The sequence below is a fragment of the Bos grunniens genome, chromosome 16, assembly GCF_055505025.1.
Source record: "Bos grunniens cultivar Pamir isolate PY7600 chromosome 16, Bosgru_T2T1.0, whole genome shotgun sequence".
NCBI classification, from domain to species: domain Eukaryota; kingdom Metazoa; phylum Chordata; class Mammalia; order Artiodactyla; family Bovidae; genus Bos; species Bos grunniens.
In genome coordinates this window covers 81172477-81192767 of record NC_141180.1, presented here as the reverse complement: position 1 = coordinate 81192767, position 20291 = coordinate 81172477, and the positions used below count along the sequence as shown (strand labels likewise).

At 46.8% G+C, this 20291-nt stretch overlaps 1 protein-coding gene across 2 annotated transcripts; it reads left to right on the top strand.

The window, feature by feature from the left end:
- The first annotated feature begins 10090 nt into the window (after window positions 1–10090).
- LAX1 (lymphocyte transmembrane adaptor 1) lies at window positions 10091–19740 on the top strand. Of its 2 annotated transcripts, none has more exons than XM_086345778.1 (6): window positions 10091–10329; window positions 10671–10863; window positions 13380–13489; window positions 14127–14237; window positions 14897–14982; window positions 16815–19740. In XM_086345778.1, exons 2-6 carry the CDS (start codon window positions 10775–10777, stop codon window positions 17580–17582), a joined length of 1164 nt encoding a protein of 387 aa, XP_086201904.1. In that variant the 5' UTR covers window positions 10091–10329; window positions 10671–10774; the 3' UTR covers window positions 17583–19740. The 2 variants fall into 2 exon arrangements, with proteins under 2 accessions (XP_086201904.1, XP_086201903.1); XM_086345777.1 differs by having other exon boundaries at window positions 10093–10329; window positions 10665–10863; window positions 16815–18443.
- The last annotated feature ends 551 nt before the right edge of the window (window positions 19741–20291 follow it).

The following is a 20291-nucleotide window of genomic DNA, read 5'->3' as shown; positions in this document are numbered from 1 at the left end:
GCCACGGCCACGTTGAGAGCCTATCTGTGCAAGCCCAGGACTCAGCCTATTACTGGATCCTGAAGTGTTTCTCTGCTAACACTTTGGTGATTCACAGCCCTGGTTGCCAGTGTCACTCCCTTAGGAAACGAGCTTTGCTCTGCCCACCTTGGTTAGAGTCTGCAATCAGAAAACTATGAAGCTGGGGCTTTTGAAAAAGGATGAATCTGGAAGGATGAAAGAGTCAGGCTTGGCAGTCCTTTCTTTCTTTGTTTTAATTTGTAACGAAATGCCTATCAGGAAAATTAGTTTCCTTTATATTAGCAGCTAGACTTCCCTCGGAGCTCAGTCAGTAAAGAATCTGCCTGCAACACAGGAGACCCAGGTTTGATCCCTGGGTGGGAAAGATCCCCTGGAGGAGGAAATTGCAACCCATTCCAGTATTTTTGCCTGGAGAATCCCATGGACAGAGGAGCCTGGCGGGCTGCAGTCCACAGGGTCACAAGAGTTGGACACGACTTAGCAACCAAACCACCACATATTAGCAGCTATTCCCTACCTTCCTTCCGGAGTTCTTCAGTTCCCACCTTCCCAGAGGTTTTTGGGGGGTTGAGAGTTTGTTGTTTGTTTTAGCTGTTCCATTCACTGGGTCTCTAGCATGACTAACATTAGGCCTTAGTTTCAGGTCAAAGCAGCCTCCTGGCAAGTCCTTTAGGTTCTGAGCTTTCACTTCTCAGAATTCAGAACTCCTTCCAGCAACTCTCATCCAGACCATCGACTCTCCTTTAAAATAGCAAGCAAGGAAAGGAGTTGTTGGCTCCCCAAGGTATTTCAGGGCAAGCATGATGTTGAAGAACAGCCCAGTTCTCCTGGCTGTTTGAAGAGGTCGATTCTGAAGGAGGAACCAGCCACGGTTGATAGTCTTCTGTAAGGAGAACTCTTACCACCTTTCCTGCCGGTCCCAGGTTGCTCTTCATGGGCACGGCCACACTGCCCACCTAGGTTCTTTCAAACACGCTGAGGAGAAAATAACTAATAACCAACCAAACAAACAGAGTCTGGGAGTTATTTGAAAACAGAAATCATTCACAAAACAGGACTGAAGTCTTTTTCCTTCCTTTGTAGCTTCCATCCCAAATATCCTTACTTAAAATGGATGCAAAATACACACACACACACGACTCGAGTCCTTTCTAAAGTTTGGCCCCATGCTTCCCCCCTTACTCACCTTGTCTTGGGCCCCAGATCTGTGCGTCTGCCACATCAAACAGGATCTCAAGGAGCCGTACCTCCCAACCCCAGTGTGTGGTGAGGCGTGAAGCAGAGCTTCAGAGCAGCTTTCTGGCAGAGACCAGTGTTCCCTAAGACATTGGTTTAATGGGGTATATAGCCAGCTTAGCTCCTTAGGCTTGAGTTACCACATGGGAAAAAAACTGTTCTTTTCTTCCTTCTTTTCCTACCCCTGTTTCTTAAAAAAAAAAAAAAAAAGCAGTTTCTTTGCCCTCCATCTTTAATAATGGTTTGTGAGTCTCCCCTTTCTCAATGACTGTATCCTCTCCCAGTGGTCACTGGGTTTGTTTGAAACTCTCCACCAGGACTGACTGACTCTGCCCCCAGCCCCACACCCCCACCCACCCCCCACCCTGCCCAAGTGTATACACACAGCCAGACAACTCCCTAACTTATTCCGGGCAAATCCAAGGATGATTCACTAGGTACCAGTAAGCTGGTTACCAACCTTTGACCTGGGTCTATTAGGGAATGGCCTCCATGCCACTGCAAGCAGGATAAAAATGGTATGTCCTTTACCAGCAGATTTTGAAACCTGTTATAAATAAAACATGTGAACCTGTTACTATCTGTGTAACATCATTAACATCCAGTTGTCCGCAACAGCAACCCACTCCAGCACTCTTGACTGGAAAATCCCATGGACAGAGGAGCCTGGAGGGCTGCAGTCCATGGGGTCGCTGAGGGTCGGACACGACTGAGCGACTTCACTTTCACTTTTCACTTTCATGCATTGGAGAAGGAAATGGCAACCCACTCCAGTGTTCTTGCCTGGAGAATCCCAGGGACGGGGGAGCCTGGTGGGCTGCCGTCTATGGGGTCGCACAGAGTTGGACACGACTGAAGTGACTTAGCAGCACTCCCCCAAAAGAACCTGAGCTATGAGGAGTAATAGTCAACTAGATTCATAGACCAGGATACTTTTAGCCTTGCCTTGTAGCCTTTTAGGCAGTGACTTCTGGGTTCTGGGCTTGCCTGTATCCTGATGGAACTAATCATAAATCATAAATCTCTGAAATCTATTTCAAAGCAAACCTCCCAGCTCTCAGAAGATACAGTGCTTGAGCTGAGTGGCCAGTGCCATCACACTCAGAGCTGGCTGCAGCGTCTCCACTCAGGCCTGGCCCGTGGATTCAGGCCTGGGCACTACGTGGCTTCTCTGGTGTCCCCTGGACTAATGGCCATGGAGACCATCCTCCAAACAGCACAGCTGATTAGGTTAGGGTTCTTGTTTTAACTCCAGATCTTCATATCTCGGCCTTATTTAAAGCAAATATAGGGGATTCCCTGGAAGTCCCCCTGGAGAAGGAAATGGCAACCCACTCCAATATTCTTGCCTGGAGAATCCCATGGACAGGAGCCTGGTGGGCTACAGTCCATGGAGTCACAAAGAGCAGCCACGACTGAGCGACTTTCACTGGAAGTCCAGAGGTCAGGACTCTGGTCACGGCCAGCGGTGCGGGTTCAGTCCCTGGTCAGGGAACTAAGGTCTCGCATGCTGCACAACATGGCCAAAAAATAATAATAATACAATTTTAAAATGAAGCAAATATATATGAAAACTTAAAAGAGGATGCGAAGGTGGGGAGAGAAGGGCTGGAAACTCCTGATTGCCTTCAGATGCGGCTACCCAAACTCTTCATTTGAGTTAAGCTTTTCTGCATCTTTCCCATTAAACCCTTGAACTGAAACTGCTGCTGATCAGGTAGGAGAGAAAAGGAGTTTGAATATTTTTCTGCTCACCCTATGGTGGAGGAGCTTAAACACAGTAATTAGATGGAGTAAAACCCTGATATAAACTCTGCTTCTTGACTGGCTTGATTTTCCATCTCTACAAGGAAAAAGTGGAACTACATCAATGATTTTCAAGCTACATTTTAAAGACCTGAAAGGGATTCCTTAGTGATGATTCAGAGCCCACGGGTATTCAACAAAAGGAGCGCTTTTTTTTTAACATATATAAGTATTTGACTTCTGGGTCAGCTGTAGCTTTAAAAAATGACTTAAAAGCCTTACGAACCAGCCATCTCTAAGGGCCCCCAGCTCTGAAATGCTGAGGTTCTAGTGAACAAATCAAATCGTCAGTGCTGAAATGATCCAAACGTGGGTGACAATGTCATAAGTTGTGTGAATAAATGCACAAGCCAGCCTAACTGGGATCCTGTCTTTATTGTCTCCTACTATAGTTATTAATGTAACATAAATAATACAGAGTAAAACTTTGTGATTATCGATCCTTCGGCTGAGATTGTTATCTGGCTGTTCTGTGTTGGAATTTATTGGGAAAGAGCAATAGGTTGGGAATCCAGAGACCTAATCCAATGGAATGGCATGAAATTAGAGAAGCAAGAGGGCTCATCTGAGCTTTGGTAGAAAGAGCTGCTGCTGCTGCTAAGTCTCTTCAGTTGTGTTCGACTCTGTTCGACCCCATAGACAGCAGACCACCAGACTCCCCCGTCCCTGGGATTCTCCAGGCAAGAACACTGGAGTGGGTTGCCATTTCCTTCTCCAATGCATGAAAGTGAAAAGGGAAAGTGAAGTCGCTCAGTCGTGTCCGACTCTTAGCGACCCCATGGACTACAGCCTACCAGGCTCCTCCATCCATGGGATTTTCCAGGCAAGAGTACTGTAGTGGGGTGCCATTGCCTTCTCCAAGAAAGAGCTAGCCAGGGAATTAGAAGGCCTGTGTTACAATCCCAACCCTGGGACGTCCCTGGTAGTCCAGTGGCTAAGGCTCTGAACTTCCCAACGCAGGCAACCAGTTTTGATCCCTGATCAGGGAACTAGATCCCACATTCTGCAACTAAGAATTCCCATGTCACAGTGAAGACCTGGCACAGCTAAATAAATAATTTTTTCTTAAAGAAAACAATCACCAATTCTGCTGCTAATTTGCTGTGACCTAAGAGTCTCTCCAACTCTGGCACACTTTCCAAGCTTGCTCTGGCGTCTAAAATTGCTATTAATAACCATAAGAGAATATCTAGATGGCATTTCTCCATTGCTTTATTGCCTCTAGAACGCAGCACTGTGTGTGCATTGAGCACTACTGCTTACTGGTACCTGCAGGCTTCACCTGGGGCTCAGACACTTATACCTGCAACAAACACAAATTGTTCCCCGGCCCTTAAAGTACAAGAAATCAATTTCTTTTCTAAATCCAGTCAACTCTAGCACCAAAATAGCACTGGCCAAGATCTGCGAGAGGCCTCTGCTAGTTTTTTTTTTATGGTCTCATCTCCTCCCCTTGGATATTGGGCCACTCCTTCATTCATCAAGTATTTATTATGCCAGGCACCAACGTATGTGTTTGGGATACTGCTGCTGCTGCTGCTAAGTCGCTTCAGTCGTGTCCAACTCTGTGCAACCCCATAGACGGCAGCCCACCAGGCTCCACCGTCCCTGGGATTCTCCAGGCAAGAACACTGGAGTGGGTTGCCATTTCCTCCTCCAATGCATGAAAGTGAAAAGTGAAAGTGAAGTCGCTCAGTCATGTCTGACTCTTAGCGACCCCATGGACTGCAGCCCACCAGGCTTTTCTGTCCATGAGATTTTCCAGGCAAGAGTATTAGAGTGGGGTGCCATTGCCTTCTCCTTGGGATACAATAGCAAACAAAACAAAGACTCTGACACTTTTAAATTTAGTCTTGTGGAGAGAGACAAAACAAACAAATAAATACAGAGCTTGTCAAATGGTGAGAAGGACCAAGGAGAACAGTGAAGTGTTGTGAGAAGAAAAGGGAGCCCAGGCCATGAGGATTGGTCTTCTGTAGAAGACTGTAAGGAGAGGCTATGGAGTGAAAGCCTGAGCTAGTAAATGTAGAGGAAAGAGATTTCAGGAAAAGGACACAGCAGGTGTGAGGGACCTGAGGCAGGCACTCTTGCTCTGAGGACACGCAAAGAAGACAGGAATTGGCACTGAGTGACTTAAGTGGGAAAGCGAAGGAGTAAGTTCAGAGATGGAGGGATGGGAACGTGTAAGCCAGCATAAGCTTGGCTTTCTTAAGACAGGAATTCATGAGAGGGCTTTAGCTGAGGGTTCCGATGATCTATCTTACAGTTTAATGGGATAACGAAAATGGAAGGAACAACAGTGCACCGCACGCCTCACATGGGCCTAGCCCAATACTAAGGGATACAGGTCAATTCAGCCCTCCCTGTCTTGCTGTTGTCCTATGACACACAAAAAAGAAAATCCGTGTTCAAAACAGAATTGAACTGTTTGCCGCCCCAGCTTGTTCAGGAGGCCCTGGTTCATGAAACAGTTGAAATGATACTTTGTTCACCCCCAGGAGAAGGGAACAGGGAACCGTCCTGACGTCCGCCTTGCTCGCTGCGTGTGGTGCTCCGTGTGGTCCTGCTGCCGCGGCGCCTCCCCGGCGCGCTCTGCGCTCTTCCCGATTCCTGCCGCGACGCCCCGTCCTCCTCCCGCCCGCGTGGGCCCGGGCCGATGGAGGGGAGGCCGGCGGCCAGCCTCCCGGCGTCTGAGCACGGCTCCGCAGCTGCCGTTGCTCTCAGTGACCGCGCACAGGGGCAGCCTACCCTCAGACCGAGGCCTAGGAAAGGCCTGCTCGGCAGCGGCGCCCGGCGTCCCCCCGGGCCTCAGCCTAGCAGGCAGAGGCTGTCTCCCAATCCGGTCACACTTCTTGCTTCCAAATTCTCCTCAGCTCTTCCCAAGGATCTTGGGTTGAATGAGAGCAGGGAGCAGAGAAGTGAAAGAAATATTTATGCACTTTCCAAATTGCTCTATCCGAACCCTGCTTGCTCACAGGGTTAACTTAAAAGGAGGGCGTTTGCTGCCTTTGTTCTGCTTCAGACATGTCTGGACTGGAGAAGGCCTCTCCACGAGCAAATGCGCAAGGAGGGACGGGGCTGTCAGCCAGCTGTCATCCTGCTCCACTGTCTCAGCTCCTAGACCTTCAAAACCAAAGCCTGGCTGCAGCTGTCTTTCACACAGGGCAATTTTGGCATGTTGGGGGAGCCCAGAAATACAAGAGTCACTGATAACCCCTTCCTAGGGCGAAGGAGACCCGACACAGGCCCTGGGTTGCCCTTCCTGGGAGGAGCAGCGAGGGCAGTGCTGAGATGGCTTTGTCCTTCAGCCTGTTCCTGCACAGCAGGCAAAGACTAGGACGCTCATTTCTTTCTCAGTATCTCATCCTGTTACGCACTTAGGTCATAAATTCACAACAGCAATAAGCACCGAGAGAACTTCTGAGAGGACCCAGTTAACTCTTAAGAGTCAGGCACTGTGTCAAATGCCAGAGATGTAATAAATTAAAACACAGTCTGGCTGAGAAGGTTCAAAGTCTACACGGGGTAACAAACATTTAAACAACTCATCCCAACAATTGGGCAGTGCTATTACACACAGGGCCATGAAGATACAGAAGAGCAAGAATCCAGTTCCAGATGCAAAGGGCTTTACAGAAGTGGTGATGCTTATGGCAAATTTTTTAAAATAACAATTTTGGTTTTTTATAAAAATGACACTTCAAACAATGGGTCCAAAAAAAAGAAAATAACCAAATATCTCAAGTCACACACCCAGAAATAAACTCATAAAGGTGATTTTTACTGGAATTCTACCAAAGAAAAGGACACTCTGTTAAAATGAAGGGACTAGTGCAAAGGCCCAGAGTATGAAAGGACAATGAGCTGGGTCTGCTTAGAAGGCAAAGGGGTGGCTGTCTGGAGCTGACCACAGCAGGAGGACCGGGACCACATCTGGTTTTTGTGCAAACTGGCACTCTGGTGGAAGACATCCCAGAGACATGTGCTCAAAGAATAAAGGAACACACAAAAGGTAGGCAGGCTAAGCATCCAGAGAGGAAGAGAGAAAGGCCTGAGGGAGTAGTCCATTAAGTGTAAAGAAATGAGCCTCATGCATCAGGAGATGATACTGTAATAGCAGCCCCATTTAATGAACCCCTGCACATGCCAAGTCCTAAACCAGGCATTCTTCATGGTTCAACCAATTAATTCTCACAACAGCATTACCTAAATATCATTATGATTGTCATTTTACATCCAAGGACACACCCGAAAAGATTAGAGGACTTGTTCAAGATCTCCCAGGTAGTAATTTAAGATCTGATACTCTTAACCCAGTGCTTCTGTTTTTCCAAAGAGGATGTTTAGCATGTTGCCCCTCCACCTCAAAGGGCTTTGGTTGCTTGGATGCTTACATTCTGTCCATTGAAAACCAATCTTAGAATCTTTAGAATCATATGTCACATTCAACTCTTCAAGTCACTCAGTTCAGTCAGTTTAGTCAATTCAGTCGTGTCCAACTCTCTGCGACCCCATGGACTGCAGCGCTCCGGGCTTCCCTGTCCATCAACTCCCAGAGCTTGCTCAAACTCATGTCCATCGAGTTGGTGATGCCATCCAACCATCTCATCCTCTGTCATCCCCTTCTCCTCCTGCCTTCAATCTTTCCAGCATCAGGGTCTTTTCCAGTGAGTCAGTTCTTCATGTCAGGTGGCCAAAGTATTGGAGGTTCAGCTTCAGCATCAGTCCTTCCAATGAATATTCAGGACTGATCTCCTTTAGGATGGACTGGTTTGATCTCCTTGCAGTCGAAGGGACTCTCAAGAGTCTTCTCCAACACCACAGTTCAAAAGCATCAATTCTTTGGTGCTCAGCTTTCGTTATAGTCCAACTCTCACATCCACACATGACTACTGGAAAAACATAGCTTTGACTATATGTACTTTTGTCAGCAGAGTAATTCTGCTGTTTAATATACTGTCTAGGTTGGTCATAGCTTCTCTTCCAAGGAGCAAGAGTCTTTTCAATTTCATGGCTGCCTGCAGTCACTGTCCACAGCGAGTTTGGAGCCCAAGAAAATAAAGTCTCTCACTGTTTCCACTGTTTCCCCATCTATTTGCCATGAAATGATGGGACCACATGCCACGATCTTAGTTTTTTCAATATTGAGTTTTAAGCCAGCTTTTTCACTCTCCTCTTTCACTTTCATCAAGAGGCTCTTTAGTTCTTCTTCACTTTCTGCCATAAGGGTGGTGTATCTGAGGTTATTGATATTTCTCCTGACAATCTTGATTCCAGCTTGTGCTTTGTCCAGCCTGGCATTTCACATGATGTACTCTGCATATAAGTTAAATAAGCAGGGTGACAATATACAGCCTTTATATACTCCTTTCCCAATTTGGAACCAGTCCATTGTTCCATGTCCTGTTCTAATTGTTGCTTCTTGACCTGCATACAAATTTCTCAGGAGGCAGGTAAGGTAATCTGGTATTCCCATCTAAGAATTTTCCAGTTTGTTGTGATGCACACAGTCAAAGACTTTGTCATAGTCAATAAAGCAGAAGTAGATATTTTTCTGGAACTCTCTTGCTTTTTCTATGATCTAGCAGATGTTGGCAATTTGATCTCTGGTTCCTCTGCCTTTTCTAAATCCAGCTTGGACATCTGGAAGTTCACAGTTCATGTATTGTTGAAGCCTGGCTTGGAGAATTTTGAGTATTATTTTGTTAGCGTGTGAGTTGAGTGCAATTGTGTGATAGTTTGAGCATTCTTTAGCATTGCCTTCCTTAGGGATTGGAATGAAAACTGACCTTTTCCAGTCCTGTGGCCACTGCTGAGTTTTCCAAATTTGCTGGCATATTGAGTATAGCACTTTCATAGCATCATCTTTTAGGATTTGAAATAGCTCAACTGGAATTCCATCACCTCCACTAGTTTGTTCATAGTGATGACTTCACATTCCAGGATGTCTGGCTCTAGGTGAGTGATCACACCATCATGATTATCTGGGTCATGAAGATCTTGTTTGTACAGTTCTTCTGTGCATTCTTGCCACCTCTTCTTAATATCTTCTGCTTCTGTTTGGTCCCTACCATTTCTGTCCTTTATTGAGCCCATCTTTGCATGAAATGTTCCCTTGGTATCTCTGATTTTCTTGAAGGGATCTCTAGTCTTTCCCATTCTATTGTTTTCCTCTATTTCTTTGCACTGATAAAGTGGTTAAAGGCAACACCAGAGCAATTAGGTTTAAAACACATATCCTGTCACCAGGAGTGAATAGTTTTCTTCTACTATCACGACGAATTACCTCAGATATCTGTTTTGTGTTTTGAGTGGTTGGTTTAATTGGTTTACTGTGGGGAGGGAAGGGGCACAGCCAGGGCCGGGAAACCCAGAGCTCAGTCTGAGGCCTGGGAGCCTCCTGTGAGGAGGCTGTTTCCCTCAAACATGGGGGCAGGAGAAAATAAGAGAGGATGGAAGACTCGGCTGACTCAAACAACCTGTGTAGATGATAAGATCACATAAGATAAGACCTTGAGATGGTCGCAGGCAGGGGGACGTTCTTGAAAAAAATTTTTAAAGTAGCTGTCGGGGTTCTGAGGTTTGGTTCTGTCTGCTTTCCCACCTGCCATCTTCCAGATTCCCCATTCCCACGCCATCTGCCCTTGGCACCAGGTCTGGGAAGCCCTCTCGCTTCAATCCCAGCACAAGTGCTGCAGCAATGGATCACTCTTCACCCATGAATCAGCCACAGGCACCAGAAATCTGTATTGTTTCTAAAAAGCACCTTCCAGTGCTCCTCAGACCTGCTGAAAGAAACACGGTCAATCTGGAGGCTGATAAAACTCTCGGTATCACAGAAACCCAGGTCGAGCAATCACAAATACCCTATCACCTTGACCCCTCTTGAATCATGCTCCCCGCAGACCACAGTGCATCAGCCAGCCCAGGGAACAGGGTGCAGGCGCCCTTGCTTCTATCATATTGAGAGCTGAGCAGCATTTCCTGGGCCCCAGGCTTCATTAGCACGTTGGTGGTACTGCTTCCTGTAGCTGACTATCTGTTTCCATTCTGGCACAGTGTTTGCTCTCTTCTCTCTGCTTTGGGGGTTGGGGGAAGATGAACTTCTCAAGGAGCCTGTCTCTGCCCTCTTGGCCGTCTCCCTCTGGGCACCCTGCACGTCCCCGTCATAAGGCAGAGCGTCTGGCGTCCCCCTGAGCTGAGCTGGGGAGCTCCGCACCCAGAAGAGCTCTTCCCTCCTGCAGTCGGCATCGCAGCCACATCCAGGTAGAGCCAAACTTGTTGTTTTGTATTTTGGGTCAAGTCAGCCTGACATTTCAGGGACAGACGCAAGGTAGAGTTGGTTGCGGGAGAGAAAGTTCTAGAAAGAAAGACTAGAAGCTTTAGAAAGGAAGAAGTAAAAACCAATAGACTTTTTGTGATGGATTTTGATAAATAAAGATTTAAGAAGATGAAAATTTGAGAGTCAAAAGTTGTATGTTAGGGAATGTTCAGAAAATGGAGACCAGGAGGGTTTCTGTCATTCTTACTTACTAAAAAAAATGCTTATACTAGATGGGATTATATGTAAAACACAAACCAATTCTGCCTTTTCTCTTGAGAGTCAGAAGTTTAAGAAGAGATAGGAAAAGTGTCAGGCTGGCTGGCAAGCTGATGACAATTAAGAGAACACCTAGGAGGAGAAGCTGAAGCCAGAGAGGGTCGCGGAATAATGGATGTCACCACGTCAGCATGGTCAGAGACCACAAGGAGGATCTCAGAGCCCAGCACTCTGCAGGGAACCCTCGGCAGCCTGGACAAGTGAGTGCCGGGGGCGGTGAGTGCTCCCCTCCCCTGATTTAGAAAGGGGGTCCTGGTCTATCCTGGGAGGCTTCTACCCCAGCAGCCTTGCCATCCCTCACCAGGCTCTCGTCTCCTAAGACCACTAAACTCTTGGCTCAGAGAGGTTTGCTCAGAACTGCCGGGAGGAAAGGAATAGGTATTGCGAGGAGAAAGGAGTTGTTGGGAAGAGAGGAAATATGATAACACACCACTTCCTTAGAGCTGGCTTCCTGGCATGGCTGGGTTTCTCATGCTCAGAGGCCCTCATGGCAGCGCTTGAGCTTTCCTTTTTCAAGTCCCACCGATCACTCCTCAAAGAAACAGAAACAAAAACTAGTTTCTACTCTGATGGAAACAGACGGCCCACTTCTTACGCAGATGTGCTTTCAGGCCCTAAACACTTGCCATGAATAAAAACGGAATCAAAGATATGATAAAGATACATCCTTAGATCATAAAACCTCACAGAATTAATCATAGATGTAAATCTTACAGTCAAAACCTTCAATATTATATTAACAAAAAGTCCATCAATAGTTGAAACTTTGACGCTGAGAGGTATTGGTTTCAGTGCAATGATAAAAGCACAGCTCAACAGCAATAAATTTAAAATCACTGTAGTTTGGGGAGGTAAATTCATGACCATGACAAACAAATACACGTCCCCTGCAGGTGGACAAGGTCATTGATGGGGAATGAATTCATAAAGTGTCAGAATCCTGCAGCACTCCTCCAATACTATTTCTATATCCATTCATTTGATAATTTATTCATTCATTAATTTAACAAATATCCATCAGGTTCCTAGTGAGTGCCAGGCACTGCTGCAGGCACAAGGTGAACAGGACAGACAAAGACGACCTCCTGGAGGTTACAGCTAAGTGGGAGGGTCAGATACAAATAGATGAACAAAGGCATGGCCAGCATAACATCAGTCCTAAGTGCTATGAAGAAAAACCAGGGCAGAGTAAGGGGACTGCAGTACCAAGGAGGGCGTGACCAGGGAGGACCTATCTGAGGAGGTGACATTTCAGAAGAGACCTAAATTAAATGAGGGGATTGAACTGCGGGAGAGGGAGCAGCGGGACTGAGACAAGACTGTGCTTTGCTGGAAACAGCATGGAGTCCTGGTCATCAAGGTCAGAGGAAAATAGCAGGAAAGGAGGTCAGAGGCAGGCAAAGGCAGAAGAGAAGAGGCCGTGACATTCTCGCCTGTTAGGGACTATGGATGCTATCCCAAGTGTGATGAGAAGTCATGGGGGGTTGCAAGCAGAGGGGGCACGTGATCTGATTTAACCGTTTAGAGGATCACTCTAGCTCCTGTGTGAACATAGTATGCTGGGGCCCAGAGTGAAAGCAAGGAGATCATTAGAGAGGTTCTTGCAAAGGTGGAACTCACGGTGGCTCAGACTGAGGTAGTGGCAATGGAGGAGCAAGAGGTGATGCTTTGGGATAGATGTCCCAGTTGAGCAGATAAAAACTGCTGGTTAACTAGCAGTGGGGTGTGAAAAAGAAAACATTCAAGAATGGCTCCAAGATTTTTGACCAAGCCATTAGATGACAGGAAACATCAGAGGAACAGGTTTATGGGGGGTGGGGGGAGCACAGGAGTTCTGTTTTAAACATTTTTGTTTTGAGATGTCTATTGGGTTACCACATGGGAATGTCCAGTACGAAATTGGGTGAACAAGTCTAGAACTCATAAGGACAAAAACCTTCCCTGATGGATGACCTGGTTTCTGGTATTTGGAGGGGCAGGACTGCTAGTGATTCATTCTGTAACCTCAATTGGCTGCTTCCTTTAGCCAAAGCAGAGCAGTAGCCCTGGCCCTGCCCAGGAATTGCAAATAGCCCAGTACTTAACCAGTGCATTTGCACTGGTCACATTCCACAGCAGAGCAGAGTGCTGCTTGAAGACCAGCTCCACAAGTTGATGCTACAGGGATTATTAAAATGCAAGCAACCTGGACTCTTGTCCCAGAGCTGCTCCTTAATTGTAAGTGGATAATCTCTTCCAAGCAAGACAGAAAGCTGAGGGGCAGGGAACAGGGCAAGCAGGAGCAAATGGATTTGACAAGTCTGGAAGACAGTGTGAAGCCATAGAAAGAACAGTCTTTGGGCCCAAACAGACCTAGATTCACATTCCATCATGCTCCTTCCTACCTCTGTGATCTTCCCTATGTTTACCTTACTGAGTCTAAATCTCAGATTCCTTGGTCACAAAGAGAGATGGATTGTTGTACAGATTAAATAAGCTTTAATGCAAACCACTGGCATCCAGTGAGCATTCAGAAGGGATAGCTCCCTTCTCCCACGTCCTCTTTCCCTCTCTCCATGAGGAGATAACCCGTTCTTCTACTGCGCAGCCCATCCCACCTCAGTTTTCCTTCCCTCGGCTCCCACCCCAAACCCTCGAGTCCTGCCTCTTGGAGGAAGCACTCCCCCCCACCCTCCCCGCCTCATGGCTGGATCGTGGCCCTTGGTTTTCCTCACAGGGCTGAAGACCACAGCAGCAGCATCTTTTCTGGGTTTGCGGCTCTCCTTGCCATCCTCCTGGTTGTTGCAGTTATCTGCGTCCTGTGGTGCTGCGGTAAACGGAAGAAGCGTGAGTCCCTTGTTTTCCAGAGTTGAGACACACTACGATCAACTGTCTAGTCTGGAATTTAAAGCCCAGTTCTCAGCTGGCACAGTGGTAAAGAATCTGCCTGCCAATGCAGGAGGTGCAGGAGACGTAGATTCGAGCCCTGGGTTGGGAAGATCCCCTCGAGGAGGAAATGGCAACCCACTCCAGTATTCTTGTCTGGAAAAATCCCATGGACAGGGGCCTGGCAGGCAACAGTCCGCGGGGCCACATGGAGTCAGACATGACGGAGCACAGACACACACATTGCCCTCCAGAGATAAACCGTTGCACCGAGGAGTCCTCTGTTCTTACCTGTGTGTTAACACAGGTCATTGTCTCCGTCAGGATCACAAGCTGTGGCTCTGAAAGCTCCGTGCTGAGTCGAACTTCATTCTGAAAGCCTTGCCCTGGTACCCTGTGCCCATTTCTGCTTCCTGCTTCTGTCTCCTGAGTCCCCTGTTCTTCTAGCTCAAAGGCATTGGTCAAGTCTGGAAACACATTTTTCATAATACATGGTGAGGGTGGGGAATATTTTCAGGCGCCGTCTCTTCCCCAAGGGTCCCCACATTCTGTGCAGCTAAGCCCAGCCATGACCTCTGTGTCTCTCATTGTCTTGTAGGGCAAGTTCCCTACCTCCGAGTTACCATCATGCCCTTGTTGACTCTGCCTCGACCCAGACAGCGAGCCAAAAATATTTATGACCTCTTGCCCCGAAGACAAGAAGAGCTGGGTAGGTTTTTCTTTCTCATCCATGGAATCCAGGCCTACAGAACTTCTGCCCCCAGAATATAGGTCTCACCTGCAAAAGCGGCTTTTTCTAAGCATGCTACCATCCTGCTCTTCAGGGAGCAGGCGAGAGGACGGGACAGACAGATGGCAAGGTTTACCTCCAGTGGGGCCTGGGGGCTTGAAGAGGGAGCAGGAAGTCATCAGGGTCAGGGATCTGGTTTGGGGTTTTCTCCAACTTCACTGAGAAATGATTGACATATGTCACTGTATGAGTTTACAGAGTACAGCATGATAATTTGATTACATAGACTAAATTTGGTTTTTCTTGATGTAGTTAGCTGGGTATGTCTAAAGTTGGGAAAGACACACAGGAGAACATGGCCTCCAGCCTCAAGTCAGGGAGGGCTCACCCGAGAAGACTCCGCCCAGCCAGCCTCCTCGATTCCTGTGTTAGTGTCCATTTGTCCTCAGCGAGCTGAGGAGTGTTCCTGGTCTCCCAGCTCATCATCCTTGAAGCCCTGACCCTCTCCCCACAGAACACTGGCCCCCAAATACCAGGTATCAGACAGGTCCACTTCACCCAGAATGTGAGGACTGAACAGGCTGAAGCACTTGGAGGACTGGCTGACTATGCTCAGGGTTTGCTCTCTGACCTTTCAGGAAGACATCCCTCAAGGAGCATCCGTATTGTCAGCACCGAAAGCCTCCTCTCCAGGAATTCTGACAGCCCTTCCTCTGAGCATGTGGTAAGAGTCAAGCGAAACGACAGTCCCTTTGGGAGAAATGACGTGTCTCTGGCAGAAGAGCTGAAGTGCAAGAGTCCTAGGTGTTGCTTCTTGTTTCACTATAAACGGCACCCCAGGCCCTATTAATAAATGGGAAGACTAGCCTCAGGATCGCCCTACCACCCAAGGCAAAAAATTTAGAAAGAGAAGAGCAAGTGCTTGAGATTTTAAGAAAGGCACCAAGGCACAAGTATTCATGGACACTTGTTGGAACCGAAATGTATTGCTTTAACAAAGACATGATAATGCATTTTTCCAAATAAGTGTTGTCTCCTGTACCGTAATTATCTTGGGAGGGTACATAAATTTTCCTACAGAGCTGTTGGTGCTCAAAGCACCCTTAAAGTTCTGCTTCGGGAATTACTTCCAAGCCTATGTCAAATTGTTTCAATCTTCCTCCATAGCAGTAATAGTCATAAGTCACTCAGCACTGTGACTGGTGTAAAAAGTGTTGAGCATGTTGGGGATACCTTTGCGTCTGGCTCTGAAGGCAGCTCCCAAGAAGGAGACGCACAGCAATGTGGGGCAGAGGGACTGTTCTGAAGATCAGGGCGCTCGTTTCTGTAGATAAGTCCTTATTAGCTTGTTTAAGAATTTGTTTCTTCGGTTTTACAGCATCCCTGGGTGAGTACGGCCATGGTGCCGCTGCTGCTGATTGGCTCGTTACCCCTTCTTTACCTGGAGCTGCTGATTGGCTCGTTACCCAGCCTTTCTTTACCCAGGGCTGCTGATTGGCTCGTTACCCAGCCTTTCTTTACCCAGGGCTGCTGATTGGCTCATTATCCAGCCTTTCCTTACCCAGGGGCTCAAGTTTGATGACCGCGTGGCCGTCTCCAAGTTGCCACATTTGCTTCCTCCTCCTCTCACGTGTCCCATTCTTAGGCTCTGGTCCTGCTTCTAAGACTTCCTAGGGCAGCAGGTCCAAGTGGCTATAAAAGAAAGAGTGGAGGCAATCCACTGCTTAAGCTAGTTCTCGGATTCAGCTGAGCCCTGAGGGGATTTTGTACCTAGAGTTTAGATCTCAAGCTGACTTAAACCTACAAACATGTTTGGATTGTACTCTGTGCTGTTTGAAGGACGTTTTGAACCAGTTGCCAACATTTAAAAACCTAAGAGATTTCACACTGAAGTCCAGATATTCAGCCTTTTTTGAAAATCAGACATTCTGGAAACATCAGACCAGCATTCCTAAATGACCATAGCTGATCTGTGTCAGCTGCGCCCATACTAATAACAGCAAGCGTTTCGTAGTGTCTCCTTTGTGCCAGGAGCTAAACAGTTTACAGGCAGTAATTCATTTTTTCTTCACAAAACCTCATGGTATTGATATTATTATGATTATCCCCATTTTATAAGTTAGGAAGCTGAGGCACAGTGAGATTAGGTAACTTGTGTAAACTCAGCACAGAGTGGTGAGGCTAGGACTTGCACCCTCAGTCTGAACTGAAGCCTCTACCTTTAGCCACTATCCTGGGCCTAGCAATATGTTCTGGGGTGGCAGGCTCTCTCCAGTTCATAATACTTCCCCCACTGAACCCCCACAGTGTGGCCAGAAACTAGTTACAATTTATTGTCACATTTACACTGCTGCTTTCCTTAAACCCAGCCCACTTCACTCATCCCAACCTGGCATCGGAAGCCTTGTGATTTGAGACCCTGATTGAGAGCGTCTCTCTGCAGTGAAGAGCTGAGTAGAGGAGCCGTTAGATACAGTAGTGCCGGGTGGGGAGAAGGGAGGGCTTGTCCTTATTCCTACCCCTACTCTGTCACTCACCATCTCTTCTTACTTACAGCCCTCCCGAGCAGGCGACGCCCTCCACATGCACAGAGCCCACACTCACGCCATGGGGTATGCAGTGGGCATCTATGACAATGCCATGCGGCCCCAGATGTGTGGAAACCTTGCTCCCTCGCCTCACTATGTCAATGTCAGAGCTTCAAGAGGTTCCCCGAGCACTTCTTCAGAGGACTCGAGAGACTATGTCAATATCCCCACAGCAAAGGAGATTGCTGAGACTTTGGCTTCTGCCAGTAACCCTCCCAGGAACCTCTTCATCCTCCCAAGTACCAAGGAGCTGGCACCGTCTGAAGAAATAGATGAGGGTTGTGGGAACGCCAGTGACTGCACCAGTTTGGGGTCTCCAGGAACTGAGAACAGTGATCCACTCAGTGATGGGGAAGGGTCTTCTCAGACCTCGAATGACTATGTCAACATGGCAGAGTTGGATCTCGGGACCCCCCAAGGGAAGCAGCTCCAGGGAATGTTTCAGTGCCGCAGGGATTATGAAAATGTACCACCAGGTCCCAGTAGCAACAAGCAGCAGGAGGAGGAAGTGACATCCTCAAACACAGACCATGTAGAGGGCAGGACAGATGGTCCAGAGACCCACACCCCACCTGCCGTGCAGTCAGGGAGCTTCCTGGCTTTAAAGGATCACGTGGCCTGTCAGTCGTCTGCCCACAGTGAGACCGGGCCGTGGGAAGATGCAGAAGAGACGTCAAGTGAGGACTCTCACGACTATGAGAATGTGTGCGCTGCCGAGGCAGGAGCCAGGGGCTGAGCAGTGGCCTGACCCACGGCTCTTTCCTGACAAACTAGGGCCCAGCCACCCAGCCGGCAAGCCACATGAAGTGGCTGCTGCTGCCAGATTCACCCTTGATGACCCTGTATTTCAGTGGTTTCATTTGGTTAGGCTAAGGAGATGAAATGAGTAAGGAGCTAAGAGGGTCTCAAAAACAGAGTTTTGAGAAAGCCAGAAAGGAATTCTTCTCAGCAAGATTCTGTTACCTCTCGTACCAACTTAAGAATGTTTGCTGAAACTACCTTACAGAATTGTTAGGAGGTTAAAAAAAGGAAGAGCCCTTTAGTGCGCACTGGAAACACGATGTAGCCTAAACTCATTGGCTTTGCTGATAGCAGCAGGCTGCAAAGCAAGAACACAGATTATTTGGTAATCCAGGCAGAGGCCAAAAGGAATGAAGAAATCAGAGTGGGGTGGGGAGGGAGAGTTTCCACTCTAGAATGAGTGTGGACCACCAAACGCTGGAGAAAATGCAGAATAATAATTCTCATCATTGCTAAGGGGATTGCAAGCCATAACCTTCCCTCTGGAAAATTGCTCATCAGTTTCTTATAAACATACACTTATTATATAACCCAGTCATTCCAGTATTAGGTATTTATCCAAGTGTAAAGTTTGTGTTCACAAGAGAAAAAAAAAACCTCATACATGACTGTTTATAGAGCTTTATTCATGACTGTGAAAACTTGGAAATAAGTCTTTCAACAGGTGAGTGGGTAAACAAGCTGTCCTATCTTCACACAATGAATTTATCCACACTCAGCTGTAAAAATGAGTGAAGTATAAAGGTTCATGCAACAACGTGGACAAATATTAAACACATTTTGCTAAGTGAAAGAAGCTATATGTAAAAATCTACATATTGTATGGTTCTACTTATATGACATTTCTGAAAAAAGCAAAACTGTAGAGGCAGAAAACAGATCAATGGTTGAGAGGTTTGGGAAGAGGGAACAAAGGAGCTGTACAAGGAAATTTTTAGGATAATGTTTCTATAAGGTTATTGATACTTGACTGTATGCACTTGTCAAAACACACACAAAAGCCCGTACAGCACAAAGGATGACTTTATTATATGCAAATTTAAAAAATTCACCAGGCTGTTGGGAGGCCCACAATATAATGCAGGTTGTACAAATTTTGTAAAATTTTGTAAAAATTGAATTGGTTTTACAAATGTATGACATAATCTCACTGAAGGGAGTGGGGGAAAATTGAGCTGGCCTAAGTAACTTTGGAAAACAATGTTTTGCTTGAAAATGTAAGATAAGACACAAAGAGCTGAACACAGACACTGGAGTGTAATTGATAAATTTGTGTCTCATGGGAATATAGTTTAGCAATTTTGAAACTAAGTGTAGCCTGGAATTGAACAAATAAGTAAATATTACACAGGTAAGGAGAGACAGGTTTCTTACTCTCAGAGAAAGAAGTAATAAATAAGCAAGTAGAAAAGGAAATACAGATGAGTGTACACATAGGCTTCCCAGATGGCGCAGTGATAAAGAATCTGCCTGCCAACTCAGGAGACGCAGGTACGATCCCTGGGTTGGGACTATCCTGTGGAGAAGGAAATGGCAACCCACTCCAGTATTCTTGCCTGGGAAATTCCACAGACAGAGGAGCCTGGTGGGCTACAGTCCATGGAGTCACAAAGAGTCAGACATGACTGAGCACACACAGCATACCCACACACAAATACACAGGCTAGTTTATATATGGGAGAAGGCGATGGCACCCCCCTCCAGTACTGTTGCCTGGAAAATCCCATGGATGGAGGAGCCTGGTAGGCTGCAGTCCATGGGGTCTCTAAGAGTCGGACACAACTGAGCAACTTCACTTTCACTTTCCACTTTCATGCATTGGAGAAGGAAATGGCAACCCACTCCAGTGTTCTTGCCTGGAGAATCCCAGGGATGGGGGAGCCTGGTGGGCTGCCGTCTATGGGGTCGCATAGAGTCGGACACGACTGAAGCAACTTAGCAGCAGCAGCAGCAGCAGTATATATATGTGTATTTCCTAACTCTGCCCACTAGAGGGTCTAGAAGCAATGATTCTCCAATTGCGATGAATACACTTAGATCCCAGATCTTGGATTCCAAATATCATTGTCCAATAAAAGGAAGCAGAACTCCTTGGAGGAATGGCTGGTTTTAGAGCTGAGGCAGGAAAAATACAAGATGAGTTTGAGCACTGTATAGAAAAGGAAAGAAAAGAAAGAAACAAGGGATCGGGGAAGAGAGAAGAAAAGGTGAGGCCATGTCAGAAGGAGCCGAGAGCACTCTCAAAGGTACTAGAGCAATTTAGGCAATAAAAGCAAATGTTTATAATGCAGATTTATAACTCAAGGGATAAAATAAATATCCATGAATCCCTAATAAATGGTAAAATTAGCAGGTGGCGCCTTATGGAAAAATAAGATAATTTCATAACTTCAAAGAATCTCCCTTCAAATGTTCATTCACTACCGTGATGGTTTTAACGTTGATCCACAAATTATTTGATACTTCCCTTGGCACTTGATTCCCTTTGCCTTTGGTGTGGGCTGGATTTAGTGATTCTTGTCTACGGAAAAGAATATGGAAAAGAGAAGATAGTAAATCTACAGTGGAGAAACCTGTGTATATGTAGGCTATTGTATATGTAGATTTCCTCTGTCCACTGGAAGGTCTAGGATCAGTGACGCTC